This window comes from Myotis yumanensis, unplaced genomic scaffold, assembly GCF_028538775.1.
Source record: "Myotis yumanensis isolate MYYU_CA2020_CCGP unplaced genomic scaffold, mMyoYum1.0.hap1 SCAF_2, whole genome shotgun sequence".
Lineage (NCBI taxonomy): Eukaryota > Metazoa > Chordata > Mammalia > Chiroptera > Vespertilionidae > Myotis > Myotis yumanensis.
The window spans coordinates 128,522,912-128,539,797 of record NW_027223753.1 but is presented as its reverse complement, the minus strand read 5'-3'; the positions used below and the strand labels follow the sequence as shown (position 1 = coordinate 128,539,797).

Here is a 16,886-nt window from a genome sequence, read left to right as displayed (position 1 = left end):
GTACAATATCATACAATTGAGGATGTTCACATTTCAAATTTCTGCCTTAAAACTCTTTTAGAAAAATTTCTCATGGATACTATGTAATTTACACTTAAATAACAAATATTCTTAGAAAAACAATTGTAATTATTTTACTTTGCACAAAAGGTTTCCCATATAGTTATATAGAGAAAATAATTAAATCCCTCTTCTTAATATTTAAACCAAAATATAACTCAATTGAAAGTTTTAAAAAATCAAATAAATTACTTATCTCTGTACCTAGAGTGTTGCTATATTAAAATGATCAAATGGCTTTCAAATCATCTTTGAATAATCCTTATTTGGATAATCTATACTGATTTGATTTTTGTAGAAATAGTAGACTTTCAGAGTTTTCTGTTTAAAAACATGAATGTTAAAAAGTATAATTTTAGAGTTGAAAGGATGTTAGGACTCATATTCTAATAATGAAATAGTTTACAATTGAAAATGTTGAGTTTATGACCCCTTTCATTCACCTTCCCTCCAAGTATTATCACATTCACAAATCATGTGTTGTGGAGCTGCTACATAAGAAATGTAGAGTTGATTTCTCTTATTAAGGAAATGCTTCCCCATCTAACTTTAAAACTTGGGCATATTTTGACGATGCTTCAATATTTTCCAAATTTTTCATGGGAGAACTAAGCTCAGCAATGTGCAACTGTTATCAATCTGATGATATGAACACTGACTGATTAAGCCTACACTTCTTTCAGGTTGAAATATCTTCCTGGGGGGAAAAATCACAGCTGGAAACCTTCCCAGAAACTTCACTAGATGACAAAGAAACAGACCAATCTTCCACAGACACTTAATGAAGACGTGGTTGTGGGGAGGGGGTTCTGGTCTAGAGATCACTTTGCCCACCAAGAAAAGACAAAAGCAGTGGATTTCTGTAGTAAAAGTCTGCAATCTAAGCAGAATAGAAGCAAAAGTGAAAAACGCCATTGCTCATTAATCACTTACAGTGGTTTTCCTTTGGATTCACAAGTCAAAATTAAAGGCTGTCCTTCTTGTGGAAAAGGAGTGGATGGTATAATCTTAACTGATGGTGTATCTAGAAAAAAAATGAAAAGGTCATTAAGTATGTAAACTATACATTTAGAAATTGTATATCATGCTGCATGTTCATGCACTTTCTTTAATGGTGTCTTTTTAAAAGGGATTTCTTAGATTTGGTGAAACAGAGTATGTCATTTTAAGAAGCTACTATCCTTTCCATGAAAAGCTAACAAAAATATCTGAATATCTCATGAACACCACTGCTGTAATATTTCTGAAATCTGAATTTAAAAGTGAAATTGCAAAAACTGGTTCAGATGAATATCAAGCATTTCATCCAATTGTTTCTTCAACTATTTATAGATGGGTAGGAATATCATTATTATGGACTGAACACATTTATGTGCATTTGAATAGCAACCCATTCATTGTTGCAGGAATACCAGAAACAAAATAAGGAAGTCAAAAAGAACTCAAGATCAACTACTGTCTCACAGCATTATGAAAAATATTTTTGAAAATGCAGTAATCTGGTACTCAGCACAAGTCGCTTGCTCTAAAGTACAGTTAGCAAGTCATTTGACATAGTTACTAAGAATAATACTAAAAGTTAACTTTTTATTGAGTATGTTAAAATATAATTGTTATAAAATTACTTATTTCCATTAGGCAATAAAGTCATCCCTAATGAAAAAATATTCAAGAATACTTTAAGACATTTATAGTTATAACTTTATGTCTTGTAATACTTTTTAATAAACACAAAGATGGAAGACATGAAAAATAAGCTAAGGGAAGGAGACAATGTAAACACTTTCATTTCTTTCTGAGAGGTTGCTAAATCCTTGCATTGTGTGTCCCATAGTCAACATGGAATTTCCTCCTCTTCTTGTCTCCACAATAAACAATATAGGCTCTGAGAATTCCTGATAGTCAAAAATTATTCTCATCATTGTCTTAGTTGTGATGGAAGAACAAAACTACCTTGGAGTTATACACATTCTATGACTTAGAAGCTAATTAAATAAGTATCAATCAAGTGTGTAAATTTTAGATTAAAATCTTATTTCAGGAAAATAATCAATTTGTCACATATAGAAAAATGAAACATGATCCTGTAAAAGACCTTACACTTATAAATTATTTGTACTTTTTAAACTTATTCTTTCTCAGTCATTTAAACAAGAAAATACATTTAAGGTAATCAATGATAATATCCAGGTTACAAACAGGCATTACATATACATCATGGTAAGTAATTGCAGTGTAAAACTACCCAGGAAGAAAAATAATTTGAAGACTATGACACATACTTATTATATTTTTAACTAGAGGCCCTGTGCATGAAAATGTGTGCACTGGGGGGGGGGGGGGGGTGTCCCTCAGCTCAGCCTGCGCCCTCTTGCAGTCTGGGAGCCCTTGGGGGATGTCCAACTGATGGCTTAGGCTGGGGAGCACTGAGGCTGTGGCAGGAGTCTCTCCTGCCTCTGTGGCAGCGCTCATGTCTGACTGACAGCTTAGGCTGGCTCCCCAGCAGTGAGCCTGGCTCAGGGCTTCTGGCTAAGCTGCGCTCCCACTGTGTGAGCACACTTGCCACCATGGGGGATCTCCTGCATTGAGCGTCCACACCCTGGTGGTCAGTGTGCATCATAGTGACAGGTTGTCCAGCAGTTTGGTCAATTTGCATATTAGCCTTTTATTAAATAGGATTAGTAGAATAAAATAATAAAAAATTAAATATAATTCACTAATTTTTCAATTATTATCATAGTTACTGACTCAAATGATCATATACTATTATTCAAAGTAGAACATTTTTAAAAGGGAAGGGAACATATTAATAACTAAGCAAGGTAAGAGCTGTGAGCCAGAATAATTCTGGACAAACTGAGGTGTATGGTCTTTTGAAATTTGACTATGTATACATATAGCAAAATTTTATTTCCTTTTGACAATGTAAAATTAAAAAGCTTTATCTCTAGAAATAAAGGTGGCTGAAGAAAGATTAGAAAAATTATTTTGGAAGATAAAATTGTGTTAATTGGGGTGACTATGATGGTTAATTTTATGTGTCAACTTGACTGCATCATGGGATGTCCAGATATTTATCCACACATTTTTTAAATATATTTTATTAATTTTTTTACAGAGAGGAAAGGAGAGGGATAGAGAGTTAGAAACATCGATGAGAGAGAAACATCAATCAGCTGCCTCCTGCATACCTCCTACTGGGGATGTGCCTGCAACCAAGGTACATGCCCTTGACTGGAATCTAACCTGGGACCTTTCAGTCCGCAGGCCGATGCTCTATCCACTGAGCCAAACTGGTTAGGGCTGTCCACACATTTTTATAAGTATTTCTGTACGAGTGCTTTCGGAAGAGATCAATATTTATTTTTTTATTTTTAATTCAGTTTACTTTCAATATTATTTCGTACTGGTTTAAAGTGTTAGACAATAGTGGTTAGACAATCATATATTTAGAAAGTGTTCCCCCGATACTGCCAGTGCCTACCTACCACCATACGTTGTTATCACAATATAATTGACTATATTACCAATGCTGTATCTTACATTCTTGTGACTATTTTCTAACAACCAATTTGTACTTCTTAATCTGGAGGAGACTAATATTCAAATTGCAGACTTAATAAAGCTGATTGCAGCTGGGTCTTATCTAATCAGTTTAATGTTTGAATAGAATAAAAAAAGCTGACTCCCCCCCAAGTAGGAAATAATTCCTCCTGCCTGATGGCTGTATGTGAAAGCACTGGCTTTTTTGGGCCTTTAGACTTAACCTGAAACGTCTTAGGTCTTGAGCCTGCTGGCCTTCAGACTGAAATGACATCAGTTCTGGTTCTCAAGTTTTTGAACTCAGAGTGAAACTAAATAATTTGGGTTTTTTGGTCTCTTGCTTGCTGACTCGGCCTGAAGATCTGGAGACTTGCCAGCCCACATAATTATGTGAGCCAATTCCGTGTGTGTGTGTGTGTGTGTGTGTGTGTGTGTGTATTTATCTGGTTCTGTTTCTCTGGAGAACCCTAGCTAAAAGAGAAAGGACATTAAAAAAAAGTGTGTTATTGAGCAGATTACACCAGGGGCAACTGGGGTTCAGTCCTGCTGTGGAACTCCGAGAAACAATGTAGGGCATGCATCACACTTTTTTCCTAGATGAGCAGGGCATGAGAGTATTTAGGGAATATTTACTAATTCTCATTAGTACTCAGTGGAGGATTGCCCTGGAGGGAGGAGGGCGTGTTATCTCCCTGTTATTCCTGGTGGACTTGGTGCAAAGAAATGGTGTGTGTCAAAGGGATATGGGCAAGTGTCTGTTTCAGTAAAGTAAAATATATAGTGGCAGGTAGCTATTAGAATAGAGGAAAACAGAACATCGTCTGATTTCTCTTAGTTCTGTCCTTTTTAATTTAAATAGTTATTATCAGAGATGAGAACATGTATAATAAATAGTACCCTGAAGTATGGTTCAGCATTCTCTTTAGAATCAAAATACAAAATTCAGTTAATAAGTAAATGCCAAAGCAGATAATATGCTTAACATGTAGTTCTATGAAATGTTTATGAAGACCACCAGATAACCCCTAAGTTATCAAAGTCAAGGGATATAATACAGTACTCTTTTATTTCACATCAGAATGTTGGTATGAAATAAAATGTTGATTAGACTCAAATGTTGATTAGACTATTACTAAAAATTATCTTTAGATTTCTCTAAGAATGTTCCTCCACCCTACCCATCCCCACCATTTCTTATTAAGCTCTAACATTTCTAGTTATTCTTTCTCAGATTCTGTTCAGTTGTTTTCTTATATTTACCTTTAGATATTGAGATCATTGAGAATGGTATTAACAATCTATTGTCACATAATTCTCTCTCAGTCCTTTCAGCCACACCCAACTTATTAGTTTCTAACTATTCACCAAGCACTCCCAAGTTTATATCTCAGAGCAGTTCTGTACTACATGCTACACTTTTGTGTATGGCGCATCTATTTGACATGTCCACTTGAATATCTGAAAGACACAGTGCATTTGATATGTCCAAAATGAATTCAAAGACTGCAACCCTCCCCATATAGTCCTGTTCCAGGAATCTCTATTCCAAAGACACCACCAGCCTCTATTCAGTTATATACACCAGATACCTCTTGTTTCCTTATCTTTTCTAAACCAGTCAACTAATCACATCTGGTTGATATACCTCCTAAATAATTTTCAAATTTCATTTCTTTTTTGATTGCTTCACAACCACTTCTTTTATCTACTTTACCATACTAGTGAATGGTCTCCCTTGTACCAATTTTTCACCCCTCATACTTCTAGAACTAAATAAACTTGTCTCCTCAAAACATGACTCTGATTACATAAATTTTCTGGTTAAAATCTTGTGTGGTTAATCTTTGCTTTTAGGATTCCAAGCAAAATAATTAGTATAGCCTTGCTAAGGACAACTATTCATTACCCCAAAATTGGGTCAGATACCTCTGCTACATGTTAGCTTTTTCATCTTGTGTAATTTTCAAAGTCGCTGCTGTATCCTCAGTGTCTGCAGAGTGCTTTATACAAAATCTGTGCTTAGTAAATAAATTCTTAAATAAATGAACACACAAATTTGTATACATCTTATCAGTATGGTACATTAATTCTGAAATATTAGAAAAATTAATTGAAATTTATTGGCATCTGATGTATGTAAAATTACTCTTAAGTATTCCTAACACAAACCTTAGGTTGACTTTTACTCTAATCTCATATTTAATTTAATTAAATGGCTATTACTGACTCTCTTCCTAGTACAATTTTTTTTTGCATTAGATAACATTAGTTAACAACTTTCCATGATTATTAAGTGAATTTTTTCAATTCAAATACTGCATACTAATTTTTTCTTTTCATCTTTTATAGGGAAAGAACTCAATTTTAACATGGCAGCTTTATCTACCACATTTTGAGCATTCAAGATTCAAGATCTTAACATTTTCAGTTGTGTGTCTCCAGATCTGAACAAAATGTCTGATAGTTGTGAGTTTAGCACAAGCACATAAAATAGGTATATATTCATTTATTCAAAAATCATATTTTAGTACTTAATAGTAAGCAAACAAAATATTCATATTTTAAAAGCATAATATTTCCTATAAGACTTTTGCAGGAAAAAATATTTGTTAGACTCCAGTTTTAAAATTCTAGAAATATGAAAGCACACTTTTTTCTTAACTATTAATTTTTACTCATCTAAAAAATTTAGAGAGAAGCACAATTGCTCTCAAAAGATATATTGATAGGCATATATTGTTATTTTCTTATTCAAAATTTAACAGGAAGTAAGACTACTTCCTGTTCTATTTGAATAATTCAGGATTTGAATCAAAGTAAATATATGGATCCAGTAGAATGGATTGTCTATATCTTTAACCATGATTTTAGAAAAAGAAAAGATTTAATAAAGCTACTATTAAATCATCTAATGGACAATTTTTCTTGGCAGTGTCTGGTGGCATTTTTGTTTGTTACAGTGTGGGGAGAGTACAGGGAGTACCATCAGCCTTTAGTGGGCTGAGGCCAGAGTGCTGTTGAGCATTCTACAGTGCACAAGACAGCCCTGCACAACAAAGCATTGTCTGACCCAAAGTCAATAGTGCCCACCTCTGAAATATTTACATTTACTCTATTCATGACCTATCGTTCTCTTCCTTGTTACAACAAATTGGGAACTATTAGAGAACAATGAAGTTGTGCACATTTATATGGGACTAGAGGCCCGGTACACAAAAATCGTGCACTCAGGGGCGGGGGGAGTCCCTCAGCCTGGCCTGCACCCTCTCAGGGTCAGGGAGCCCTCAGGGGATGTCTGACTGCCTGTTTAGGCCCACGGTCAGACATCCTTAGTGCTGCTGCAGAGGCGGGAGAAGCTCCTGAATTGAGTGTCTGCCTCCTGGTGGTCAGTGCGTGTCATAGTCACCGGTCATTCAGCCGTTCTGTCAATTTGCATTATTAGTCTTTATTATATCAGATGCTTGGTCTTTTCTCAGATCATAGTTTACTTCTGTAATGAAAGGAATGCTGAATACTCTGACTGAGGCCATTGTGATGCATCCCTGAAATAACAATCTTTAAAACAAATTCTATCCACATTTCAAGGTCTACCACTTTTGACATGCAAGAGTTAACTGAAACCATTTCAGCCACAGTGCTACACTGTTCATTTCCTCCATGTAAGACATACAAACTTATTTTTCTTGTTTGCAAATTTGAAATAAAACTCCAAGGTCACTTTCCTTTTAATTCTTAAAATTCTTTTCATAATGTTCAAAATGATCAGGCACTTTTCTTTTAATGATCTGTTAAATTCCTTTTAATGCTAGTGAAACATTACTGTTGTGGTGATAATTTATTCTTTTCAACAAATAGGTATTAATTCCTATGTGTACAAGATCCATTATTACCACTACTATTCAACTGCTATGCATCCACAAATATAGGAATCCATAGGAATTTTGTCCCAATGAGAAAGATAAATCATGTATCATTTAAACTATTGCAAAGTTTAAAAACGAAAGCAACATAGCATTCTGATGAAGTATTATGGGAGTCATTTAGGAGGAGATTATACATGTTTGTCAGAAACAAAGAAAGTTTCCTAGAGAAGTGGCCCTTCCAACAATTTATAGAATGCATAGATTTGAACTGGTGGAATTATTCCAGAGGGGAAAAAAAGGGAAAGAACTCAAGGCAGACTTGGATAAAGAGTTGACCTAGAGAAGAATATGGGCTATTTAGGAGGATTTGAGAAATACTGTAAAGTATAGGGCACCTTATCTTAAAAGGGGTGCTGAGAGCAGCGTTTTATGAGATATTTTAAAAGCCTTGAGTGTTAGGCTGGAGTTTGACTATCAAATAAAACCAAGAAGAAATCTCCTTAAGTTTTTGACCAAGTGATTATCAGGCTCAGAACTAAGTTTTAGAGAGCTATTTGGCCATGTGTAAAACTGAATGGATCAGGCAGCAACTGGAAACCAAATATCTCTATTATAAAGTTGAACCACAGGAAGATCTTACGGAGAAGGCAATGTAGCAGTAAAATTACAGAGAGTAAATGTTTCCATATTTTTGTTTATATTCTATTTCATAAATCGTTTAAATTGTAAGCTCTACAGTGCATAATTTTAAGTGCATTTTCTCTATATTCCATTTATTATCCTTACTTACATCTTAGTTTCAAATCCTTGTTTCTCCAATATCTTATTCAAGTTATTATAATTAACTGTAAAATATTCAGAAATAAAGAAATTTATAATTTAGAAATTTATGATAACCTAAACAACAAAATAAATAAAATCTAGACATTTATCTAATGGAAATTTTTTTTGTATTAATGGACTGAAAAAGTGATATAAATTGCAGTTTTGATTTGATTTTGCTGATAGGTTAGTTTTGCTTTGGAGGGATGAAAGAAATTTAACTTTTTGAGAGCTTGAGTACTAAAGATGGATTACTTAGGAAAAGTCATCAGAAAGTCACTTGTTGAATTTCATCATTAGGTAGGGCATTTGGACATTTCTGAAAGTTCTTTAAAAAAGGGGGGGGGGGGGCTCCATATCAGCATTTAAAAAAGAATATGAGAAATCAAAATCCATTGTGGTCCCAAACATTTCAAGCTGAATAAAGGAGAAACTGCAGATGGGAGTAACTAAGGCTCGGAAAGGTACAAGGAAACATAGCAGTTATGTGCAGAACCTGATACAGAACTCAGGCTGTTGGATTCCTGACCTGGGCTCTTTCCTGAATGTAGTGCTTCCCATTCACATTGCCAAACAGCCAAACAGCCAAACAAACAAACAAACAAACAAACCCTCAGTTGTCTATGAGAGTTATGATGGGGTTTTCTTCCTCTCTCGTTGCTCTGGGTTCTTCAGTTGGCCACCACTGAGGGACTCCTGCTGCATCGCTTTGCAGCTAGACTGGGAGTGGTCCTTGGGGTGCATCTTAAAGCTGCTCATGTTTTTGATATAATTTTAAATAAACCCTATCAAAGGCACCATGCAATAAATTCATCATGGGGACAGAAAAAGAAATAGTAAATAATGAAATGAACACATGGATGCAAAATTGTTTTAGTTTTTATAAATCTTCCATGGAAGGGTTTATGCTTTCAATGTTGATTTAACACACATGCAACAATAATAGGCACTGCATAGGTTAAGTCGAATGTAATGACAGGTAAAACTATGCAGCTTGCCCTAACTGGTTTGGCTCAGTGGATAGAGCGTCGGCCTGCGGACTCAAGGGTCCTGGTTGGATTACTGTCGAGGACATGTACCTTGGTTGCGGGCACATCCCCAGTAGGAGGTGTGTTCCGGGAGCCGGTCCATCCTTGCTGCTTGACACAGTCGCTGCAGAGAAGAAACATCTGCACAGCATATGTTTCAAGGAACCTGGCGTATATGGCATACTGTTCTTAATATGTTTGCTCCCCTTAGCGCTATGTGTTTTAACCAAGGTCACCTCTCTGAGAAAGGTTGTTTCCCCAGGTAGGGATTTTTCCCTGAAGTTAGGGAGGGGATAAAACCCCTTAACTAAGTGCCAGGTGGGTAGTTAATCACTTTAACTACAAACAATCACACTTAAGCTACATAATCTTTACTCCCTGGAATGGAGATAAGAAACGCCCCAACCTTTGAAATAGAGATTGATAGGATTGGAATCAACTGGTATAAATACAGATGTAACAAGACAACAGGACACAGAACCCAGAGACAGAGAACCTAGAGTCAGAACCTAGCGAGAGAACATGGCAAAAGATCCTGGACAGAACCTGGCTACAGAACTTCACTGCAGAACCTAGACAGAACATGGCAGAAGAACCTGGATAGAACCTGGCTGGAGAACCTGGAGAACTTGGCTGGAGATCCTGGCTAGAGAACCTGGCTAGGCTGCTGATCAACTGAATGCTGCCTCGGTGTCATTCCTTCTTCGCCGACTCCGTCCACACCTTTGGGGACCCCTGGACCCTCTGGGGTTGGACCTCAGCAGGTGTGCAGGAAGCAGCTGATTGATGTTTCTCTCTCATTGATGTTTCTAACTCTCTATCCCTCTCCCTCCTTCTCTGTAAAAAAATCAATAAAATATATTTAAAAAATAAACAAAACAACAACAACAAAAAACTACGCAGCTTGGTGCAGAGTTATCTTAGTTCCTGTTTGTCAATCATTGGGTCTATTTCTATTTCACACATTACCTAATCTTTAAAATGTCACCTTCCATACCATTTTGGTAAACATCTGAAAGTGCAAAATCATCATCATAAAAAGGTAATCATAAAAGTCAAATAAAACAGTAACTGCATAGTTACAGAACATAGTTTCCAGGAATTTTCTCCTTTAGGATGATGACATTGTATTTGTAGTTTTTATGAATGGAAAGAAAAATATATTTAAGAAATGCTTTTATTTTCTTGATATCGCTAAATATGTTTGATTTATATCAGTGATAGTGAATAATATGTTTCCTAGGCAAAATCACAAATAAAACAATCTCTTTATATTATTTGTAACTATATTATTTTCATTCTCAAGCTTTTCCATTTTCCTCCACAATATATAGACCTAATAGGAAGTATTAGCTAGACCTCTTTGTATTCATAAGAAATAATATATTACTTCTCTATTAAAAAATACTAAAAAGCCAAGCATTTATGATGCATTATCTGATTTAAAAATAAAGTAGGTATATTTTCCGGAGGAGCAAATTGAGTTTTAAGCTAACTAGTATGAAGTCATAAAGAGCTTGAGTTCCAACCTATCCTTGTCTGACTTCAGAACTTCAACTTTAAAATATGCAATATTGATTTTCAAGGTCATAGTGCATTCAAAATATAATCTGTTAAGAAGTTTATATTTCACCCCGGAGATAGTGAGCCTGTATTTGGGCACTACACATTGTAGTCTTGTAAAAGCACAGCCCAGCCCTCTATGGACACAGCTAACATATTGCCTCAAGTAATCGATGGACTTCCACCACCCACAAATGGCTCCAATGTCAACATCTAGACTTAAAACAAAAAACTAAATAGCAAATTACAAAATGTTAGGCATCACAAAGAAAATAGGAAAGGTGTTTTGGAGGCCAGAATAAAACTTTCCATAGTTCTGAAATAATTATTTAAATCATGAGTCTTATTTTTAAAAATATAAAGAAAAATGTTCACCCTAAAAAGAAATGCAAGATTAATGCTCAGTATAATATTTGAGCCCAATGGCCTCAGTTTTAGTTTTGAGTTACTTTTTGAAATAGTTGTATTTTTGGAAAATATATTTCATGATTTGCATTATTTTTTTAGAGGTCTTCCAAAAATCAAAGAGAAATCTCACTTTAAAAAAAAGATTTAAAATTATCCTACTTTGCAATTATGACTCATAAGTATGAGATATAGTATAAAAATACAGTGGTGTTATATTTCTTATAAAAATCTTGCTACCTCAACATTGTATAATTACTTCACCATTTACTCATCCTTAACTCAATTATCCCCAACTATGCTAAAAGAAATGACATAAGGTAATTGATTTATGATGAAATCATCTAGAGTGGTGGTATCTGATAGAGTAACAATCAGGCATATATGGCCATTTAAATTTAAATGTAAATCAATTAAAATTAAGTGAAACTTAAAGCACAATTTCTTAGTAACAAGATCCACACTTCAAGTGCTGAGTAGCCACGTATAGCTAGCTATTGGCTACTATGTTAAGACAGATATACAACACTGCCATCATCACAGAAAGTTCACTCATTCTGAAAAAAATGTTCTAATCTCTCTTGTGCTGTTCATTTTCAACAAGAGCTGATTTTTTAAAGTAATTTTGTCAATGTCACATAAAGAAAATAAATGTTGATCTATTGTCTTCTTTTCTGTTTTGTACATAGTTTTTTCTTAGTACAAATACATCATTCTTACTAAGAATGAACTAAAATCTGACTCATACAACCTGTTCTTCTACAAATTAAATCAGAAAAAAGTTATTGTTTTAATGAGATGTGCATAAAAACAGAAAGATGAATAAGAATTTCAATTTATAAAAAGCATGTGGCTTTTCCCACTGCTCATGTGTAAACTATGTTGTTACTCATTATGTGAAGTGTGCAGGCATTTGTGGTTCACAATGAAAAGTCAACATTTTCTTTAATTTCAAGTTTAAAGAAGCTCTCTTCCATCATAGTGGCAGTAAAATTTATGATTAATATTTTATAAAGACATAAAAGTTGCTGTGATATATTTTATAGGCTGAGTCCTTCTAAATTGTATATTGCAAGATTAAAAAGTTAAAGCATTTAGCCCTAAAAATGGAATTTCTCCTAATATTTTTTTTTCATCATGCTCCTTGACACTATGTGTTCAATACTTATTTCTGATTTCTCATCAAACTTGCCTTTCCACAATAACACAGAATTTTTATTTCAGGTGAAATCATAACTTTCCATTATTTTAGAGATGTATATTTACTCTGTCACTCACCACAGAAAAAAATGCCATCTTTTCTGATTTAGAGATCAAATAAACTAAAAATTTTTTATTTGAGCCAATCTTTGCAATTATTCAAAGGAATTTTGTAAAACAAGATGGAAATCCTAAATCAATGTTCCATAAATCCTAAACTAACCACATTCTGATTTTAAAAAAACTCTTCCTAGTTTCCTCCACGTGTATCCATGGAAATTTCCATATCATATATATTGCCCCTATGCACCTAAGTCGATCTACAATCTACTGTCTCTGAAAACAACCATTGAGATATTAGATGTTTATAAAGATTATTAGAGGCCTGGTGCATGAGATTCATGCACTCTGGGGGGGGGAGGGGAGGGATTCCCCAGCCTGGCCTGTGCCCTTTCACAGTGCGGGAGCCCTGCAATCAATCTCCCCAAAGAGGTAGGCCCTGCCCACTCATCCAGGGCTCCTCGATGGATTGCCACAAAGAGGTAGGCCATAGCCAGAAGACCCCAAGCTGAGGGACCCCCACCTCACTGTATGGAGGTGGAGCTGCTGGGACCTGCCTCCAGGGCTCCCCGTGCACTCAGCCCTGCCCACCCGTGTGCGCCTGCTGTGCACGCAGTCTCCTGGTGATGGATTGTGATGGCATGAGTGTGTGACAACCATTTGCATATTAGCTCTTATTATATAGGATACCCAATTTCCTCTAATTTTGATGCAGACCATTGATAAATGTCCCCTTCCCACTCTCCTCCCCTCATTCCATCTATGGGGAATGTTCTGCACCACTAAAGGAATATATAGCATTATTATCAGTTAGTTGTGATTAACTTCACATATCGAATGATGGTATGCTAGATGCTAGGGGGAAAAAAATTAAATAGATCTGGTCTCTGCCTTCTAGCACTTACATATTAAATCATGATAGAATGAGTTGTTATTTTTAATTGGCCAGCAAGTATAACATTTTTCACATAAAGTGTTCTAAAAAATTAGGCAATTCAATTGGCTTCCTCCATAAAGTCTGATTAATAATGCATACTAAAATATGGTGAACAGCTAAAAATGCCTAGGAAGTGTATAATAGTTCCATGTTTTACTCCCAAGAAAGTGAAAATGCCTGGCAGCTGACAATTGGCATCTGATAGCAAAGTTGAAATATTTTCAACAAATATAAACAATTCTCAAGAATCTAAGCAATAATCAGATGAAGTCATTCTGTGAGTATGGAGTGGAATAAGCCAAAGGCAAGTCTATTCCATGACCAGATCTGAAACAAGATATAGCTCAGGGCATTCAGCAACTATGAAAAATGGCATATTAACTATTGCATCTTTATAATAGCAAATCTAATTCTGCTTTAATATTTTTGCTTTCTAGGTAAAAGTTACCAACATATTTATTACTAGATTTCTCCCAATCCTGACAGCATCCAACTCCAAAACCCTTTTTAAAATATTCAGGACAAGCCTCTCCTAATTCTAGTTATAAAGCCTTTCCTAGCTCTTACCATGCACTCAGAGATGTCTGGTAAGCCTTCTTCTTTTCCATAGCCACTAAATAAGCCTGATTTGGTAGATGTCCAATGATCTTTGGCTGGCAGTTTCTAACATGCCTTATGACTCAATTTTTATAATTTTATTTTATATGTTGAAAATTACAGCTAAATGAGGAAATATTATTCTAAAGAGTCTTATATGGCTTGATGTGTAAGTGAAAAAATATTTAAGATGCTGATGATCTGTATCCTCTCAGTATATCAAATTACTAGGTGTACCAGTTAATAATGCGGATTTTTTTTCAATAGATGGAGTTGATATATGTTGATATATATGCAATTTGATATGTATGCTATTTTGTTGTATTGACAACAAGCTTCAAAACTTCATATGTCAAATTTGCTGAAGATGTTAACATCATAGATATTTTTACACTTAAAGATGTCAAATTTTGTGCCAAAAAAAGAGCATTTCCAGGAAGTTATAATTCATTACTTTATTTTGAAGAAAAGTGCTGCTGAATACTTTGGGAAGCTTATGGTGAACATGCTCCGTCTCAAGATACTTGTGAACACTGGTTTAAATGTTTTAAAAGTGATGATTTCGATGTGAAAGACAAAGAACGTCCAGGTCAACCGAAAAAGTTTGAAGACCAACAATTGCAAGCATTATTGGATGAAGATGCCTGTCAAACTCAAAAACAACTTGCAGAAAGATTAAACGTTGCTCAGCAAATGATTTCTAATCATTTGCAAGCAATGGGAAAGATTTTAAAGAAAGAAAAATGGGTGCCATGTCAACTGAATGAAAGACAAATGGAAAAACAAAAAGTCATTAGTAAAATGTTGCTTCAACGGCACAAAGGATGTCTTTTTTTGCATTGAATTGTGACTGGTGATGAAAAGTGGATTTATTTTGAGAATCCCAAATGCACAAAATCATGGGTTGATCCAGGTCAACCATCAACATTGACTGTAAGGCCAAATTGCTTCAGAAAGAAGACAATGCTCTGCGTTTGGTGGGATCCAGAAGGTGTGGTGCATTATGAGCTTCTAAAACCAGCTGAAATCATTAATACTGATGGCTACTGACAACAAAGAATAAATTTGAACCAATCGTGAAATGACCAGAATGTGCCAGAAGACACAGAAAAGTAATTTTGCTTCATGATGACACACCATCACACACTTCAAAACCAGTTAAAGACACATTAAAAGATCTTGCCTGGCAAGTATTAACCCACCCGCTGTATTCACCAGACCTTGCTCCTTCAGGTTACCACTTGTTCTGATTGATGGCACACGCACTTTCTGAGCAGCACTTCAAAATATACAAAGCAGTGAAAAATTGGGCTCTGAATGGTTTGCCTCAAAACAAGAAAAGTTCTATTAAAACAGTATTCACAAATTACCTGAAAGATGAGGAAATGTGTAGCTAGCGATGGACATTATATTGAATAAAGCACATTTGATGTTTCTCTTGAAATCATGTTTTCTTTGATTACAAAATCTGCATTATTAACCAGTACACCTGGTATATAACTTTTTATATTTTAAAAGACATGTTGATGAAATAAGAAAAAGAGAAAAGGAAAGAGCCTATGGACTAAACATTTTTGTGCCCTCCTCTCCCCCTGCAATTCATATATTAAAAATTAATTCCCAATGTGATATTAGGGAGTGGGGCCTTTTGAAGGTCATGCCTGAAATTAGTGCCCTTATAAAAAAAAGAGCCTACAGGGCTCCTTTAGCCCCTTCTGCCAAGTGTGGACAGAGAGAGAAGACAGCCCTCTATGTACCAGGAAGCAGGCCCTCACCAGGTACTGAATGTGCGTGAACCTTGATCTTGGATTTCCAGCACGTAGAACAGTAAGAAATACATTTCTGACCCTAGCTGGTTTGGCTCAATGGATAGAGCCTTGGCCTGTGGACTGAAAGGTCAGGATTTGATTCTGGTTAAGGGCATATGCCCAGGTTGTGGGTTCGATCCTCAGTAGAGGGCATGCAGGAGGCAGCAAATCAATAATTCTCTCTCATCATTGATGGTTCTATCTCTCTCTCCCTCTCCCTTCCTCTCTGAAATCAATAAAAATATATTTAAAAAAATAAAAAAGAAACACATTTCTGTTGTTTAGAACCCACCCAGTCTATGCTATTTTGCTAAAGGGGCTTAAATTTGCATATGTTGAATTTTTATTTAATGTCATAAACTTGACTTAATTTGTCTAGTTTGCTTCTCATGGAAATTAATTCTCTAGCTTATATTCAAACCTTAAGCATTTTCAATAATTGTCCCAAGGTCTCACTGCAAATAAATTTTGAAATTTGGAGATAACCACAGGTTGAGCTATGAAATGTGCTTGCTTCTGAACATGTTTCAATGAGAACAGGAAGAAAATTAATAAAACTAATGTAATATAATTAAAGTATTTAAAATTATAATAATTTCAACAGCAAGTAAACTAAGAATACTTAAACCATGATAGGCAATAATTAAAAATCATAATCAGATTAACATTTTTTCTATCAAGAATAATTTTTAAAAGTCTGGTTCCCTGGTACTTCGAAATTTTCTCATAATATTCTCTCTTTTTTCCCCATAGTTCACTCTACCCCAGTTTCACAGATATTTTTGCTGTTTACAGAAACATAAAAAATAAAGGGATGCTCCTATCTCATGGTCTTTATACTTGCTTTCCCCTCTCTCTGTGTGTATGTGTATATACAATATTACACATATGTATATATACAGCACACACACACACACACACACTTTCCTTGACTCCCATTCCCACCTCTCCAATTGAACTCCTTATCACCACCCCTGATTTATCTTTTCCCATATACATT

The 16,886-nt window shown here is 35.1% G+C and overlaps 1 protein-coding gene across 3 annotated transcripts in view; it reads right to left on the bottom strand.

The window, feature by feature from the left end:
* CADM2 (cell adhesion molecule 2) overlaps positions 1–16,886 on the bottom strand; it is a 1,200,411-nt gene that overhangs the window by 131,433 nt on the left and 1,052,092 nt on the right. For all 3 annotated transcript variants that reach the window (XM_070406023.1, XM_070406024.1, XM_070406025.1), the window contains one exon: positions 994–1,084. In XM_070406023.1, coding sequence (XP_070262124.1) covers positions 994–1,084 — 91 coding nt within the window. The remainder of the gene's footprint in view (positions 1–993; positions 1,085–16,886) is intronic.